The sequence below is a fragment of the Phoenix dactylifera genome, chromosome 12 (assembly GCF_051530095.1).
Source record: "Phoenix dactylifera cultivar Ajwa chromosome 12, Ajwa_hap1_PhDact_Kaust_v1.1, whole genome shotgun sequence".
Lineage (NCBI taxonomy): Eukaryota > Viridiplantae > Streptophyta > Magnoliopsida > Arecales > Arecaceae > Phoenix > Phoenix dactylifera.
The window spans coordinates 7,675,242-7,692,939 of record NC_143201.1 but is presented as its reverse complement, the minus strand read 5'-3'; the positions used below and the strand labels follow the sequence as shown (position 1 = coordinate 7,692,939).

General features: G+C 38.8%; 2 protein-coding genes across 5 annotated transcripts in view; both read left to right on the top strand.

The window, feature by feature from the left end:
* LOC103718001 (uncharacterized) overlaps window positions 1-7,883 on the top strand; it is a 33,943-nt gene extending 26,060 nt beyond the window's left edge. For 2 of the 3 annotated variants that reach the window (XM_088708177.1, XM_088708179.1), the window contains 2 exons: window positions 2,055-2,256; window positions 7,423-7,883. In XM_088708177.1, the coding sequence (XP_088564303.1) occupies window positions 2,055-2,256; window positions 7,423-7,448 (228 nt within the window). In that variant the 3' untranslated portion in view covers window positions 7,449-7,883. Of the gene's footprint in view, window positions 1-2,054; window positions 2,257-4,172; window positions 4,701-7,422 lie in introns of those variants that run through there. The other variant, XM_088708178.1, reaches the window with a different exon arrangement.
* A 5,207-nt stretch (window positions 7,884-13,090) lies between these two features.
* On the top strand, window positions 13,091-15,792 carry FD3 (ferredoxin 3). 2 transcript variants are annotated; one of them, XM_008806624.5, is made up of 2 exons: window positions 13,091-13,275; window positions 15,144-15,792. In XM_008806624.5, the coding sequence occupies exon 2, from the start codon at window positions 15,161-15,163 to the stop codon at window positions 15,614-15,616; it is 456 nt and encodes a 151-aa protein (XP_008804846.3). In that variant the 5' UTR covers window positions 13,091-13,275; window positions 15,144-15,160; the 3' UTR covers window positions 15,617-15,792. The 2 variants fall into 2 exon arrangements, with proteins under 2 accessions (XP_008804846.3, XP_026664617.3); XM_026808816.3 differs by having other exon boundaries at window positions 13,143-13,275; window positions 15,153-15,792.
* The last annotated feature ends 1,906 nt before the right edge of the window (window positions 15,793-17,698 follow it).

Here is a 17,698-nt window from a genome sequence, read left to right as displayed (position 1 = left end):
ACCCGGGGGCCGCCGCGAAGCCGGGGAAGGAGGAGCTCCGCTGCTACAGGGGGCGGACGGCGGTGCGCCGGCTGGCTGCGTCCTCTGCTGCGGGGGGGTGTGCAAGTCCTGCAAGGAAAACCGGTGGCCGGGCTCCCCGGCTCCGGCCCTCCGATGCCTAAGTCAGAGGGGACAAGTATGTGGAGAGAGCAGGGAAGAGAGTATATGGAGAAGACAACAAGAACATTTGGATAAGATAAAGAAGACGAAGAGGATGATGTCCTCAATTGCGTCTGTGCTTCCCGGCGGGTTCAGTCCCGGGGATCTGTCTCCGTTTTTTGTTCTTCTCTCCCCTCACTTGGTTCTCCCAGGTTCCCTTTTATGGGGGGGATTACGTTATCTGGGAGGTAACCGGGGGATTTGTCCCTGTCTGTGATAATTGGGCACGATTTGGCCCATTTATGGCGTAGTGGAGAACGGGGCCGAATCAGACCGGAACCAGGGAGTTGTCACGGTCGATCGGACCTGTTGGAGTGGTTGAACCGCCGGCCGTAGCGGGCCTGGGGTCTATGGATGGTAAGTGCATTTATTACCGAATGAACCGGCGGCCAGGTAGAGCCATACGCTCTGATGGTTCAGTGATCCGGAGATCGTCTTGGGCCGTGTTCATTAAATGCCTGAGTGTATCGGAGACTTGAGGGAGTCTCATGCATTAATGGCAGGTTGTGCCGAACGCCTGCGGAGATCTTATGCCTTGATGGCTTGGAGATAGTGGCAGGTCGCAAGCCGTAGGAGTTGTCAAGTCCCTTGGACTCTAGGCGGGGGTTGAACATTTGTGAAGGCATCGGTTCGGCAAGGGTGCCGAGCCGAGCTGGTCGCCCAATGGGGCGCCCTGTGGCGGGGCTGCTTGAGTACTCCTGGTCGGCGCCCTTTAGGCGAGCACCTTCTAGCAGAGCGCCTTGGCGCTGTCTTTGGTCGGCACTTTCTAACCGAGCAGCTTTGGGTGGGGCACCTCTTGGCGCGCGCTCTGGTCGACGCCCTCTAGTCGAGCGCCTTCCTGGTCGGCATCCTTTGGCCGAGCAGCTTTCCGGTCGGCACCCCTTGGCCGAGCAGCTTTCCGGTCGGCACTCCTTGGCCGAGCAGCTTTCCGGTCGGCGCTCTTCGGCCGAGCGCCTCCGTGGATGTATGACTTAGGGTTTTTTCCCCTAACAATTAGGATGGGTTTTTAGAAGAATATGGGCTGGGCAGGCCAACAGATCCGATTCCTGTGGAAAATTCAGTCAAATCCTGATGGATTTCCCAAATAGGCCTTTAATGTATTAACAATCCCGGGGCACCCTATGAATTAAATTAGGCAAGAAAACAAAGGAAAAAATACTAAACGAAACTACAGAGTGCTAAAGTAGAAATGAGAGGGGAAAACCTCAAATTATGAAATAACTTGTATAATTTTTGAAAATACTTATTCATAATATTCTCTATTCTACTTAAATGCAGATTGTTATTGAACTCTGAGAAAAACTTCAGAAACCCAAAGCATTTAATAAGAAAGTAGTATCTCTTGCCCCTATTCTCTTCCATGTAATAGCAGTAGACCCAAATCTAGAGCTGCATTATATTGTTCATTTTAAAAAAAACATGGCTGAAGCTTTGCTATTATTGGACCATGCTTGTTACTTGCATGTCAGTTTACTTGGTGGGTTTTATTTTTGTACACTCACCATTATATAGGAATTGCAGCAGTTATCCTTGTTTCTTCAGTTGGCACATCCAAATACAAAACTTCCTGTGATAATATTAAATCACCAGAGAAGAGAACTGATTCTAGTCATTCAAGTTTGTATTTAACTCCCCGCCAATTTAATTGTTGGACTTAGTATCATTATCGACATTAAAAGAAATCCTTTAGTTTTGTAGAAGTGATGAGCTCTTGAATCTGATAATGAATATAGAGACAATGCTTGTTTTATCATATATTTCTTAACTGGCTAAGCTGGATTAAGTGGTTACAAGTCTTATTCCTGAATCTGTTTTGGTGAACTGCATCTGCTTAATATTCCTGTTTATTTTTGCAGGGTAGGAACCTTTCGGTAGGCTGGATTCCCTGTTTTAGAATCTGTGAGGGATTAAAAGTAAAAGATCTAATATGTACTCTGCAATTGTATAGCTGGCTAGAAGCTATTCGAAAGAGATATCAGAGATCTCAATTTGTTGTCCTTAACAGCAGATTTCCAGTATGCATAGCAACGACAATATTGGTCACACTGGCTGTTCTTGGTGAGTGTGGTGCTTGCGATTTTGCTTGCAAATTGCAAGTTGTCTCTCTTTTTCCCCCATCCAGATCTTATACTGATCTCACTAGTTCTAACATAGCTGATATTTTCTTGTTTGTTCAAGACGATATACTACAGGTTGGTGGATTAAATTATTTACCTTATGTTGGAACATGTCACAAAAAAGGCTTAATGAATTGTTAAATACAAATAATGTATATGCATTCTAAACATTTTATCGGTCTTCTTTCATAATGATATCATTATTCTAAATATTTTTTAAATGGTTTCTCCTTGAGATTATTTAACAAAAATAACCTTATCTTGGTCGGTCCCTCACACATTGGCAAAGCTGGCTACTGCATAAGTAGATTTCATGTGGAAAATATCCCTTATATTTTATAGTATTTTGTCTTTCTATGATTAATTTGATTAGTTTCCTTGCTTGTGCTCTCAAAACCCCATTTTGATGGATAGAGAAAGACAAATAGATTAGAGAGAGAAAGGGAGATATCCTCTCTCCACTTGTGCTACTATCAAATGCATCAAAGTTGGGAAGAAGAGCCTCAAAGTATAAGCAAGCCAACACCAACTTCATTCATCAACATTCAACATCAGAGATCTCCCATTTCATGTCATGATGTATGTCAAAGGAGATAAAAGAATAAATGCAACATGGATAGTTCTAGAGAGAGGAGAGAGTTGTTTTTATTTTTTTATTTTTTAGGAGAGACAGTACCAAATTAGTCCAGTGCACTTGAAATTTTAACATAAACTAGATCTCTCAAGGCTTGCTATCCTACTTGGGAAAAATACTGACAAAGGTTTAAGCACTGTTGCTAAATAACAGATTAGAAAGACACTGTATAGCTTTCAGTTTTCTTATATCCCCTCAAACTTGTCCTTCCCTCCCACCACCCCTCCACACCCCACTCCTTTTTTTTCGAACTTTGGCTTTCCCTCTCCTTCTTCCCCTCAATATTGGTCCTAATGGCCAGGGAACAAACAAAACCTAATGATCCAACTTAGAAACTTTCATACCTACAGGAGAACTCTTTGATTGACTAAGATCGAATTCTCTTTCCACAAGAAGCAATGCCCAAAGAAATCAAATGACCATGGTGTAGGCAATGATGTGCAAGGCAAGCATGACTAGAACCAAATGATGGCCTACCAACAAGAGGTGGGGCGAGGTTGGGCAAGGTGGCAGTCATCGGAAGGAGGGAGAGCAGTTGGCAAGGAGGGTAGGCAGAAATTAAGAAGAGGCCAAGAGGTAGGCTAGTGGTCTTAAAAAATTAAGAGGGGAGAACAATATTAGGGGAAAGAGTAGGCTAGCAATTGTCGGAATGAGAGGGGAAAGAACAGAGGGTAGAAGGAAGGTAGGATAGCCATTGGCAGGAATAAGAGAAGGGCATTGGCAGGGAGGGTAGGCTGAAATCAAGAAGGGGGGAAGTGGTGGCATCGAGGAGGGCAGTCTAGTAGCTGTATTACCTGGACACTTGTCTCCAACTCCAAAAATTCATGTTGAATACCTGCCCAAATTGGATATATGTCGGGAATGTAATACTTAATCTTTGTCTAAAGATTGGTTGGAGAGGTTGAACTCTTCCATCAGTGATTTTCATCCTTCATTTTGATATTGAAAGTGAGCATTTGTTCTTTTCAAAGATTGGTCAAGGATGAGGTCCATGAGTGTATTGGAATAACTTTGTAAAATGTTACTTTTCTTATCTATTTAAGTTAATTAGGAAGTTTAGGTGAGAAAACATGTTTGTTGGAGGACCTTAACAAACAATATCTTTTAATATCTTCTTTTCAATGTCATAAATAAATATTTGGATAAATATACAATTCAGCTCATTTTAGTTTTTACCCTACGTCTCACCATATTTCCTTTTTTTCCCCCTCTTTCTAAGTCAGGCACTTGGATATGCATGCAAATCTGATTCTCATGTATATGTTTGTGCAAAGTTGCCTAATGATGATTGGAAGTATGAGGGGAAGAGCGTGAATCGCTAGGAGGGCAGACCAGCGGTGTTTGAAGTCAAGACATGCTGAGGCAAATGAATGGAGGAGGGCAAGGTTGTTTTCCAATTGGCATTGATATGGATCCACAGGGGCTTAGGGAGTGAGAGTTTAAGTTCCGGGGATGAATAGAGCTGGAGGTAAAAGGGTTATCTGATGTCGCAAAGGAAGGCACTTAGTTTGTGACTTACAAGGCCCTTGGAGAAAATATATGATGATGTGGCAAGTTTCTTACTTAGGAAGTCCACTGTGGGGAGGTGCAAACTTTAGGAAGATCATTTTGTTAGATTATTTTTGGGATGGAACTATTTGCTTAAATGTTTAGAAATACTTTTTCTTTAAAAAAATCCCTATTATTTTATTTGTGAAGGACATACATATTTATAAGAAAAAATCTGCAATTTGCAATATGCATTAAGTGCATATTTTAGGTCCTATTTGGTACCATTGCACTTTTTGGTTTTTAATTTGTAAAAACTAAAGTACGAAAACCGAACCAAAAACTTAATTAGTAAACTAGTTTCTTTTTTTTTTTTTTGTTTTTTGAAAAACTCTTGATTTTGAGAATATGAAAACCATTAAAAATGGCCTTTCACTTTTTTTTTCCTGAAATGAAAAATATGTTCTATTTTACCCTAGCTGTTGCCACGACCACCGCACCAACACCACCACCCCCTATGTCGCTAGTGCCACCACCACCACAATTGCTGCCATCAGCACCACCACCACCACTACAATTGCTGCCATCACCACCACCACCACCACCACCTACCCTACCATCGCTATTATTGTGACCACCACCACGGCCACAACCAACGCCATCACTATTACCGCTACCACCATTGCTTGTAATAATTTATTTTTTTAAAAAGCAATCAATTATACAAGCAAGATTTACTATACTGATCGGTACCGTACCATATCGGGCGTACTGTACTGTACCGGTACCAAATCGGTATGCTGTACCGTACCATGCCAATATTCAGTACACTGAATCTTATCGTGCTGTATCGTATATTAATACTATAGGAAGGTATTGGTACAAGGTCCAATACCGAAACAGCAAATCTTTGCCAAGCATGTTGATGTTTTCAAAATTTAGAAAGACCATAAAAAAAGTAAATTATCAGTTTTCATGTTTGTTAAAAACAAAAAGATTGGCAGTGATGTCAAATAATGTGTTAATAGAACACTTTCTGTTATTTAGAGTTTGTGCTACTTTTCATTTCACAAGAAGTTAATATAAGAAAGAACAATTCAACCTTTTGGCTGCTGAAAGTTTTTCGAGGCATGTTCATGAATATTATGTTTCTGAAGTCCAGGTGTAGCAGCTGTAATCTACATTTTTGAGCATTTTCTGAGTTAATGTTATGGCTATTATGATAAGAAAACGACTATGCTTCAAATCACTAATCTTTATTCCTGGTATAGAGTAGTCATTGTTGGGTGCATGTGTAAATGGAGGATCATTGGGAGACTCAGAACTTGCAGATCACTGAGATGATGACAACAAAACCAACTTGCCATGTTGCGTTGCTGTTTGTTTCCTTCTGTTCAAAGACATTTTGGTTTCTAGCTGTTTTATGTATCGTACATCACAGTCAACTATACTGATTTTCATTTTGAAAGGCCCACCATTGATTGTCATCAGAAGCATTGGAGCCAAATGCTCTCGGAAGTCTTCCAGCCTAACTGTATATAGTACTATTTTGGAAGTCTTGTTCTATCACATGAGAGCTGATTCAGTGTGTATTTATCTAGTGAAATGTGAAGCATGTTAGGCTTATTTTAAATGATGTTTTAAATAAATTTGTTAAATTTTCTAATGGGTAGTTCTGACTATAATATATATATTTCCTTGCATAATTTCTGGCAGTCACCGGTGCATCAACTATCAGAAAATCCCAAATAAATTTATCTGTCGATCCTCCTTATGTGTCCCTTAGTTTCTATAGTTTCTTAATCCTGTAACAAATGTGGCTCAATTATCCAGGTGGGCCCTAAATTGGCATAAATTGGCGAGAAAGAGACATGTAGGCACTTTGGTTACTTCTCAAAAGTTTTGATTGTAGATTTTGAATATTTGGTGGAGTTGAGCTTATGGAGTAGTTATGGCTATCTTTTTTCCGATTTGGAAGAATACCACTTTACCAGCGTACACCTTTCAACTAATAAATCAATATTAGGTTGTCACTCAACGGAAAGAAACTATTTGCCAACTTTTATATGAAAGAAAAAAGGAAAACCCGTGGAAAATATTCTTTTAGTTTTCAAAATTTAATATTTCTGATTTAATGTAAATGTAATTCGACTATTATTATTATTTTTTTGTGCCTTTGTATCTTTTTTTTTTTTACCTCTCTTGCTGATGCTAACACTTGTATGTATGTCCAAATCTGACTCTCCTGTTTGTGTGTATGCAACATTGATGAAATATGTACAAGGCCATGATTATGGCATGAGTTTCCTGTTAATACCTGGTATGTTCTATGCAACTAAATATAAATTGTTTCTGACATATATAATAAAGCTATTTTAAAGTATTTCAATATCCATTTAAGGCATTCAGTTCTCACATTTTGGTGCTTTTATTGTGATTCATGAGTAAAAGAATTCTTGCATAATCTTGTGTTAATGACATAACTGTATTTGATACATCAGTGTTGCATTTAGGAATAATCTACAAGGAATTGATACATGTTAAGACATAATAACAGGGCTTAGAAAATTAGTCAAACCTATTTTTTCTCCATCTAGTACTTTTTCTTCTTTTTTAAAGTAAAGTCTAGTACCCAGATAAGGGAAATTTTTATTATATGTTTCAGTTGATAACTTGATATGGTGCATGAAAGAAGAACTTGCCGTATCAATTTATATGCCATATAAACATCATACCAGTTTTAACAAATGATAATTCCTTGCTAATAATTCTTGGAAGACAGACACTTCCTCCCTAGTGGTTTATTTATAATTTATGGTTTCTTCTCCAAAATGATATTCATCTTGGTGACTTGGGGTTATGCTCTATTTGTCATAATTTAATGTTATTGTTCCATATGATTTAAATTTCATTCTGACAAATTGTCTGATTATTATTCTTTTGAATTTTCTTCATGCCCTTTAACTGTATCTTTTTTCTTTTCAGGCTTCTTGGCATTTCATGCTGCTTGAATAGTATGTATTTTGGGTATTTTTCCCTTTTCCTCCAATACATGGTTATGGAAAATGTGATAGCATTGCATTCTGATCTCTCTGGCGGCCCCTAAGTGAGAGCAGGCATCTCTCATGTTTGGCGAGAAGAGCAGCCAGTCGCTCTTCGATGCCTGATCATGAAGGGAGCCGAACAGCAGTCCCAGACCTATCAACATAAATAGTTCCGGGCGGATGCTGCCGGCCATCAAGTTTCCAAGTATCCTTCTAACTTGGTGGGTTTCTTTTTTCATTATCTGGCATCATAATAGTTTGTATGTCTGCATCTGGATTTGGTCTCTTTCTTATGTATGATAAAAATGAAGGGGGATTCATAGTCCAAAGACACAGTGGGGCTGTTAGAACTATTGATTAGATAGAGTAATGAAACATTCGACAGTAACTATGTTTCTCCAATTTTCCTGTCATGCTGTTTTTTTCCAAGTGCTTTCATTTGAATGCTTCTTTGGAGCATATTATTGTCAAGAGTTATTGATGCAGTTATGTACTGTGTCTAACTTATGCATCTTTTTTTAGTACCAAGGCTTTCTTTGTCTTGAGCATAGCTGTTTGTATCATTATACCGGCACTCGCCGGTCCGTTATATATCAGCCAATATAGACTGATGTATCCTGAGATTTCAGCTGATATGATATGAATAAATCACATCATATCTCGACAATGTTCCTAAATATGAATTTATGCCTACTTTTTCCACATGATGATGTCTAATTGTCATGTGGAAAAAGTGGGCATAAATTCTAGTCGGCTCTTTGGACCTCAGTAGTTTGCCATCCTTAATTATAAGCAACAAGTTCAACGTGATGGTTTCGCAGTTCAACAACTGCTTCGGAATTTGGACTTTTTTGCACGTATGACCCTTTCTTTGACTAGAAAATTATAGATAAGAGCATGTTGAAGTCCAACATGATGAAAAAGCACAAATGATTAGTTTATTATATGCTCTTTATTTTATTTTTTTTTATACATTGGCGGCTCACACATGACGAGTGTGAAAACAGCCAACAAAATCAAAAAACAAAATACTGCGCAAAGGCATAGGCATAGCTCTGTGGTCTAGCTAGAAAAAATCTTTCGAGTGATGAGCCGCGAAGAAAGCAATTCAGTCTGCAACACCGTTCGTCTTTCGATATACGTATGTGGTCGAGTAGGAGTCAGCCTTCTTCAGTGCTCTGCAAATATTTTGAAGTAGTGGTTGGTCCTCGACTGAGCACCCTCATCCTCGGATATATGCTCCTCATCAAAGTATAAACATTGACATCTCCTTTTATCTGTCTAATTTTTGCGAGATGTTTATATTATGTCATGCACCAGCATGTAACATGATCTATGAAGGGAGACCAACAAATCATGGGTATCATATGTTAGACCGTGGACTTTTCCCCCCCTCTCTAAATGAGCTTTGTTTACGTAACCTTCTTATGCTTTGAATTTTTTGCTGTTAGTATGTTTGAAACTTTCAAAGCTATAGAAAAAGGAGCAGTTCCCATGAAATGGTCGTAGTAATCTTTTATTCTTGTCTTTACGTAAGTAAAAATTTCTATCATTCTATTGGCAAGCTCACCTTATTGGGAAGATAAAAAAGAATATAGCTCTAAATATACACTTGCCAGTCAATAGATTAGTACGCTTGTTGCTGGATATCTCTCCCTCTTTTTTATTTCTTTTCTTTTCTTGTTTGGTAAAAGATGACACACTAATTGACAAGACGCTCATTTGATGTGTTCACCGATACTGCAAGTTGATATGTTTGATTGTTTCTTACTTATTCCTGTCTACTCATTACTAATTTAATATCAATTGATGGTACATTTGATGATGTACATGGTTCCATGTACCCATCAACCTGCTTGCCAATAAGCTTGAAACCTAGAAGCGAGGTCGCTTTCAATAAATGAACCGAGCTGATCAAGCTTGGGTCCAACCAAGCTTGGTTTGAAATTAATTTCGAGCTTGAAAGTATGAATGATTACACTTAAGTACGAATAAAGTTGATGAAGCTTGATTGATCCGCATTGAAATCCTAATCAAACGTGGAATCAATTCAAGCTTGAAACAATCTTACTATCGTGAATAATTGGATTTAAGATCCAACGACCATTATTTGAACTCTCTCTCTCTCTCTCTCTCTCTGTGTGTGTGTGTGTGTGTGTGTGTGTGTGTGTGTGTGTGTGTGTGGACTTGCTTACACTTGAGTGGAGGTCATTGGAGGTCCAAATTGATGTGTCTAGTCAGGTTTACACTTGATAACAAAGGTTCTAAAACGATCATATAATTTGGAGATCCCAAACATATATATTAAGTAATTAAAAAATATAATTAATTTAATTTTATTTAGACTGTCTAAATTTTTGACCATTTGATGCATAGGTTAGGAGTCTTTGAGCTATAGCCTAATCTAGCTGAGGCTGATTGAGCCTGGTGTATCTTGGCTCACTGCAAATTAATAGCAAGCATAGATTGCTGGTTGAAGCGTAGCTTATTTAACTTTAAATCCTTTGTTTTGTTCCATATTTTCAATCTAATTCTTTTATTTCTTTCAAACCTTTGCTTTTCTTAATTTTTTCTTCTTCAATTTTCTGTTTTCTTTTTCATTTTCAAATGAAAATATTTAGTTACTTCTCATTGCTAAATATGTAATTAACTGATATTGTTGATCTTGCATGTGACATATACAAGTTAGAGAATAATGGACTATTATGCTACAATCCAACTTCAAGATTGGATTTGAAAGTCTTGCTGTTGACTGGGATTTTAAAAGGAGGACCTTGTCATTTAGGTACTGCCATATAGCCGGCTAAACTTCAACATGCATATATATATATATATATAGTCAATGATTGGTACTGATGGTGCAATACCACTTGCCAACAATAAAAAGAATCATATGATAGACATCGCAAATGTCCATAATTTGACAATCGAACTCTAACCTAAAAATCAAGCTTAGGTTTCAAGTCTCGAGTAATTAACAAATATATATATATATATATATATATATATATATATATCATTCCCCCTAACCTACATCATATTGGTGGCTCTTCTTGGAGAAAAGATTGAAGTGAGACCAGACTAATAACTCTTGCAGCATCATATTGTTAAATAAGATTCAAAATAATGTTCTATTAAATATAAATTAAATTTACAAAATCATTTTAAAAAAAACAAATATCGGTCAAATAAATATTGGCTCCATTTGGCAGAACTGTTGGCAGTAGAACTTTTAGAAGTAGAGATTTTCGAAGTAGAGACTTTTGAAGTAGAGCCTTTATAAAAAGCTATTTATTATTTCGTAACTATATTTCTAAAGTACCGTAAAATTTTAATATGTATTTAGCAACCAAGCTGAGAAAGTACTTTTGGTATTATAAAATGACCATAAAAGACATTGCATACTATTATACAATAGAGCATAATAAAATATAATATGTATTAATATATAAATATATGACATAGTATAACATTACTATAATTTAATATAATATTATTCTAATATAGTTAATATAATATTTTATACTATAGCATAATAATATAACATAATTTGATATTATATAACATAACATATAAATGTATTATGATATAATGTAATATAATATTATATTTATAGTATAATATAATATCTTGATATAAAATATTATAATTGTTATTATTATATATTAAAATTTTAGTAATATAATATTTTTAGGAACTAATTTTTGGAAAAAAGTTATAGAGGCACACAATCATACTTGCAAAATGAGGTTTTACGATTCTTTTCTTTCCATTATTTTTCTTGTTCAAAATGATGAATAATAAATAGAGGAAAGAAATAATACCTGAATCATATGGCAAGAGAGAAAGCAAAGGCCAATTAGGGTTCTTTTGTTTGTTGGGGCTCTTGCAGATTTCTATCTTCATGCATTATGATATAAAGGAACACTTTCTGTAATTATATAATTTTATCATGAAGATTTTGGTCTAAAAAAAAATTATAAATATAAAACAGCTTCTCAATATGTGCTAAAAGATCCTCTACCACGTAGACGTTTCAGCTTTCTAGCAAAGCTAAAACAGCTTTCCGGTAAAGCTAAAATAACATTCTGATTTTTTTTACCAAACACCTATATTCTATTCAAAAGTACTTTTGAAGAAGTAGAAAGTAAGTACTTTCTGGCTCATCAAAACTCTACCAAACAGGTTTCTTGCAGCATCATATTGTTGAATAAGATTCCAAAAAACTTTTTGTTAAATATAAATTAAATTTACAAAAATGTTTTAAAAAAATAAATATCAATCAAACTCGAAGCAAATGGGAGGCCATGAGTCCATCCGAGCGAGGCCAAGTCCAAGACGGTTGGCGCTTAAAATGCTTGAGTTAAATCACAATCCCAATTAAAACGTGCTAGCTAATTATTATGCGACACTATTGTATATAGTTTATAAACCAATACATGTGAACTCCTCCCTCCTAAGACCTGATACATCATCTTGGTACATCCTGAACTAACCTCATCTATGAGTCACAGTATATATCCTCTCTGAAACACCTGTGACCACCTGATTGGCTCGGTTCCGGGGCAAAGTCAGAAATATGTCCTGCCACTGACCTAATGACGGAATGCGTCTAATTTTTATTTTCTTGACAAATATCCCCTTTTTCTCCCGCTGTTATCTCTGATTGGAGCCCAAGATAGCCACGTGACAGCACATGGTTGGTTGCCCTCAATTAACTCGTCATCAATAATCCATTAAATAAAGGAGTCACACTAAATCAGTTTGTTCATGCCCTAGAGCCACCTTTCCTGTAAGGCTATCTATTTCAAAAACATAAAGCTCTTCTGCCAAAATATAATGTAGTGTTAGGTGACCCAAATGAAATCACTGATGTTCGATGACCTAAAATTATCATATTTAGTATCCTATGTTTCGGTGATTAAAGATTCTCAAGTATCTACGAGTAACCATATTTTATGAGAATCTAAGATCATTAACCACATAATACCAAAAATATCCTCAATATATCCCATAAAAATAAATTATAATAAAATTTTAATATATTTAGAAAAATATTTTATTAGTTCTATAAATTATTAATCCTACAAAGATATATTAATTGTTATTATAGAATTAATATTTTTATTTGTACTAATAATATACTATTTTTAATACTAATATTTATTTAGATTAGGATAATGAGGGAAATAAAAGTAATACATTAAATAATTTCATCACATAAATATAAAGTAAATAATATATCTTTACTATAATTTAAAATTATTACCGAATAATAATATATTATATTATAATATATAATATTATATATATAATATTGATATAATATATTAATAGTATATTGATATACTATTTTTTTACTGAATTAAACAGTATTTTAGCCTTCAAATTTTAGCTCAAAATTACTGTATTTAAATAATTTTAAAGGCTACTGCTCTATAGAATTATTATAATGCAACTAAATACGGTGGTTTTTATCGTTGTAATTTTTAATCTTGGTATAAGTACAAAGATTTTTTTAATTTTTTTGGGAAATCAAGTGAGCCGCCCACCGTTTTGTATTCTTTCGTCCATCTCTCCCGGTTTCTCCACTTTCTTTTTCCGCCCGGATCTCTCGCTCAAAAAGTAGCCACCGGGGTGGTGCGACCCATCAGAGTCCCCTCGTGCTATAAATACAACTCCGGTTCTCTTCCACGCCGCTTCAGGACTAGGGCATTTTCCGCTGTCGCCCCGCTTTTCCTTTGCTGTCTCCGCCCTACCCTCTCCCCGGATCTCTCCCCCTCTTCCGATCGAGGTATAGATCTCCTTCCTCCTGATCCTTTCTCTAGATTTCTTATTTCTGATACTGATCGATCGCTTCCCTCCTTCCGTTTCGTTTATCGTGTTATTTTCTAGATCTCCTTAATTCTTGTCGATCTTCTTTCCTTTATTCCTTTTGTTCTGTAATTTATTGGATGTCTATTCTTTTTCCCTGTAATTAATTTTTTTTATTGTCTGGACTCTGATTTGATGAATATATCAATATATTGGTGGTGATTGTAAGCTGTGTGGTGTAGGTATAGGCTCTTTTAAATTTAGAACACATTTAATCCAACCATCTCGTGTTTTTTTTTTGGTGTTCTTTATCGCCAGCGTCGCTCAGGGTTTGTTTATGTGGAGAATTTGATTCTGGTTGTGATGGTTTACAGGACTGTCCAGGGTCAATAATCATGTGCAATCTTCTTATGTATATGCGGGATCATTGGTATGAATTTTGCGATTTTTCGTATACAAAACTCTAGGATGTTGCGTCGTAGACTGTTATATCGGTCTTGCTTTGCAAACAAGGGTGGGATTTTGATATTGGGAGAGAAATAGAAGATGATGGTTATAGAACTATTTTCTTCTGATCTAGTGGTAGTATTGGATTTCAGATAATATTTTTGAATTGGACGTATGAGCTAAGCTACTGGAGAGGGTCGTGAAATGAATACACCAAGCTTTCGATCATGGTACTCAAGTTTGGTTTTAATTGGATATCATAGGAGAAGAGTTTCATTATTTTGCAGTTCCTAGATAGATTTGATTGCAATATTGAGGACATTGGTGGTGTTGAGAACAGATTATTCTCTAAATTGAATATTTTAGCCTTGAATATTCCATTTCACACATCCTAGTTTAAGTTTGACAGTATGTTTTATGGTGTGTTTGTTATGTTTGCTGTGGTTGAGGAATAAGCTTGGCCTATGACCCTTCATCTGACAGTTTCTTTTATCCTTTTACTTTGTGAGCCTTTTTTTAACAATAAGATAAATAATAGGTACTTTATATTTATGGCCTTCCTATGAAATTTTGTCACAATTTTTCATGATATTCATATGTAAGTTGCTGGCCGATCTTTGGCCCGAGGCCTGGAAGCAATAATCTTTTTCTCCCAACAATGGAGGTTCGAGTGAAGGGTAAGGAGATACATGCTTGCCTTTCTCATAAAACTCCAGAAAGTTAATCTGCCTTTTCATGAGAACAAAATATTGACCTCCATTTTGTTTCTCTATGAAATTCATGCGGCATATATTAGTCTATTGTCATAGATTGGCTTTTGTCAGGATCATTTGAGAATTCAATTAGCAATTACTTACAGTGTAGCAGAAATGTTAGAAAATCCTTCCAGTTAATATTGGAGTCTTAGCTTATCCTCAAAATGTCCTGTCAGGACCGCTTTAATTTCTTAGCCCGTGGCAATAACATAATTATTGTGTTTGGCATAAACATAGTTGCTAATTTTTTATGCTTAGTAAATTTCTTTTTGAATATCAGCTATTATTAAGCATATATATATAAAGATTATATGTTGTGTTTTATCTACTACTATACATTTTTTATCATATTATACAAAGTCTTGCATTTTCAACATCTTCTATACTCGTATGCTTGAAATGTGCTGCATTTGGTAAAATTACATTGAAATTCAGACCTAATACTGTATCTACAAATTTCTTAGATCATCTGTTGCATATGCTCATCATACGCTTAAAATAAGTAGTAAATTGAGTCCTTGTGCAAGACTTTGTTATTGCTACTAATCCCAAATCAGATTGTTATTTGTGTATCACGTAGACTCCACCTATGAAATGATTAGATGCTTATTGTTGATAATTATCTTTATCCTTCTTCCTTTTTTAGAATCTACAGGTGACAAAATGGCAACTGTTACCATCCCTACTTCTTGCTTGGTCAAAAGCAGCATCAGAAGCCAGAGCCCTGTTATGCTGATGAAGAGCCCATCCTCGCTGAGCTCCGTAAAGTGCATCTCAAAGGCGTCCAGTCTGAAGATATCTAACCGCTTCAGGGCATCTGCAATGGCTGTCTACAAGGTGAAGCTCGTCGGGCCAGAGGGGCAGGAGCATGAATTTGAAGCTCCAGATGACACTTACATTCTGGATGCAGCTGAGACGGCCGGAGTGGAGCTGCCTTATTCATGCCGGGCTGGGGCATGCTCGACTTGTGCTGGCCGCATGGAGTCTGGTAAAGTCGACCAGTCAGATGGATCCTTCCTTGACGATGCACAGATGGAAAATGGCTATGTCCTGACATGCATCTCCTATCCGAGGGCAGACTGTGTCATTCACACTCACAAGGAAAGTGAGCTCTATTGATCACCAGAATGTGCTTGGGCTTATGTTTGAAATGTATCAGGACCCACATGTTTCTGGGTTTGGATTTTGTTGCCTAGAAGGTTCTGTTGTTGCAGAAAATGGTTATTGAACTTCCTCATCTGTCAGCTGTTTAAGATTTATATTCAATGTCAAATTTTTGCTCAGACTTACATGAATGTGGTTGTTGTGGAGCATGTCAAGTATCTGAGAACACCCAACTAAATCCGGCCAAGTATGGTCTATGGTTGCATGACTTTTATGTTATAGAAAGTTATCAATCTTAGCAGCAAAACAAAACCAAGTAGGTAATTGTGTGTGGAAGTTTTTCTAATTTCTTTTTCCTAAACTAAATCAGGGAATGCATAAATTTGAGCTTGAGCCCATTGCTTGTAGCCTTAAGACTGTTAAAGTAGTTTTTCGTGTACCTGTGCCCTTAATCACATGCCGTTCTGTTCGGCAATTCTTTTCATATACTTGTGATCTCTATCATGCATCTACTTTCTTGTGCCCGCTTCTCTTTGTGGAATTATAGAGGAGCAAACTCTTCCAACTTATTGTGGCATTTTTGAGTTGTTTAAAATTCTGGTAGAATTGTGAGGTTTCATTTTCTATGATTTTGAGTTGTCTCTTGGATTTCTTTGTAAAGGAGACTGGGATGTTAACGGCTATTTTCCACCGGTGAAGAGCTCGGCGAGGTCGTCGTCGGTCAAGGCAAGGAGGCGCACCGGCATCATGTCGAGCCGCCCGGTTTCCGGTAGGGGCACGACGGCTGGGGTCTCGCGGACAGCTCGGCGACTCAGAGGGGCCCTCGATTTTTCTTCACTAATGGTTCTCTTCCTTGCAGGGCGTCTTTCTCCTTGTCGGGCGTCTTCCTCCTTGCAGGGCGGCAACCCATAGACCGGAAGAGGAAGCAGTCGGCGGGGAAAGAAATGGAGGGTGTGGTGAGAGGCAACGGTAAGACTAACACTACTGGAGGAACTCATAGCGGCGGTCGTGGGGAGAACTTCGGCGCATGGTCGAGGCCGGGGCCGTGGGTGACTCAATGGCCCACGGCCGCAGAGGTGGAGCGGCTGAGCCACCGTTTTCCGGAAGTCCTGACACTACCGGAGGAACCCATAGCGGCGGCTCGGCTGGAGTGGGACGGGCGGGCAGCTGTGGTTCGCAGCCTTGGCCGTCGCGTTCCGGCGGAATAGGCGGCCAAGGATGTGGCTGCTCGGGCCAAGTTAAAGAAGGTGGTGGTCGTCCCATTAGCGGACGACTACCTGGCTCTGCATTTCCGGTCGACGGCGGACCGGGACCGAGCCCTTAACGAGGGACCGTGGGTGGTGGTAGGGCAGCTCCTCACCATGGCCCCTTGGGTCCCAGATTTTGATCCAGGAGAGGATGCCGTGACAACGGTGATGATGTGGCTTCGCCTTCCTCGCCTGCCGCTGGAGTATTGGTCGACGTCGACTATCCTCGACATCGCAGCCTGGGCAAGCCGGCCAATTACGGTGGATGGGGTCACCGAGCCGCAACGGGCGATGGAGTTCCCTCGAGTGAAGGTGGCAGTCGACGCCACTGCACCCCTTTATACCGGGGGTCCTGATCCAGGGGAAGACGAAGTGCGATGGCAGCCCTTCGTCTTCGAAAATGTGCCAGACCTTTGCCCCTGGTGCGGGCAGATGGGTTACTTGGAGGCGGCGTGCCATTTTCCGGTGACCCCCTGACCGAAGGAGGGCCGACCCTCGGTGGTGGTGGACTCGGGGGGCGGGCCTGATTCGTTGCCTCCCGGTGCCGGGGTGGAGACCCAAGGGCCAGTTTATGGCCTTTGGATGGTGGCGACACGGCGGTGACCCCGCCGCGAGAAAATCGACCGCTGCGGCCGAGGGAGACGACCGGGCACGAACTAGGGCCTGAGTCGGCCTCGACTCGGCCGCCATCTCTGGCGGCTCGCTCGGAGACGACCGGGCCTGATCCGGGGCTTGAGTCGCCCCAAGCCCGGCCAACATCGCCGGCTGCTCGCCTGACCCTTTCGGTGTCCCCGGCGGACACTGACGGCTAGCAAAAGTCGGCGAAAGTCGCCCGTCGCCGATCGCTGCG

Excerpts from the sequence above, each read along its gene's own strand:
- FD3 (XM_008806624.5), top strand. The coding sequence starts at position 15,161 with ATGGCAACTGTTACCATCCCTACTTCTTGCTTGGTCAAAAGCAGCATC.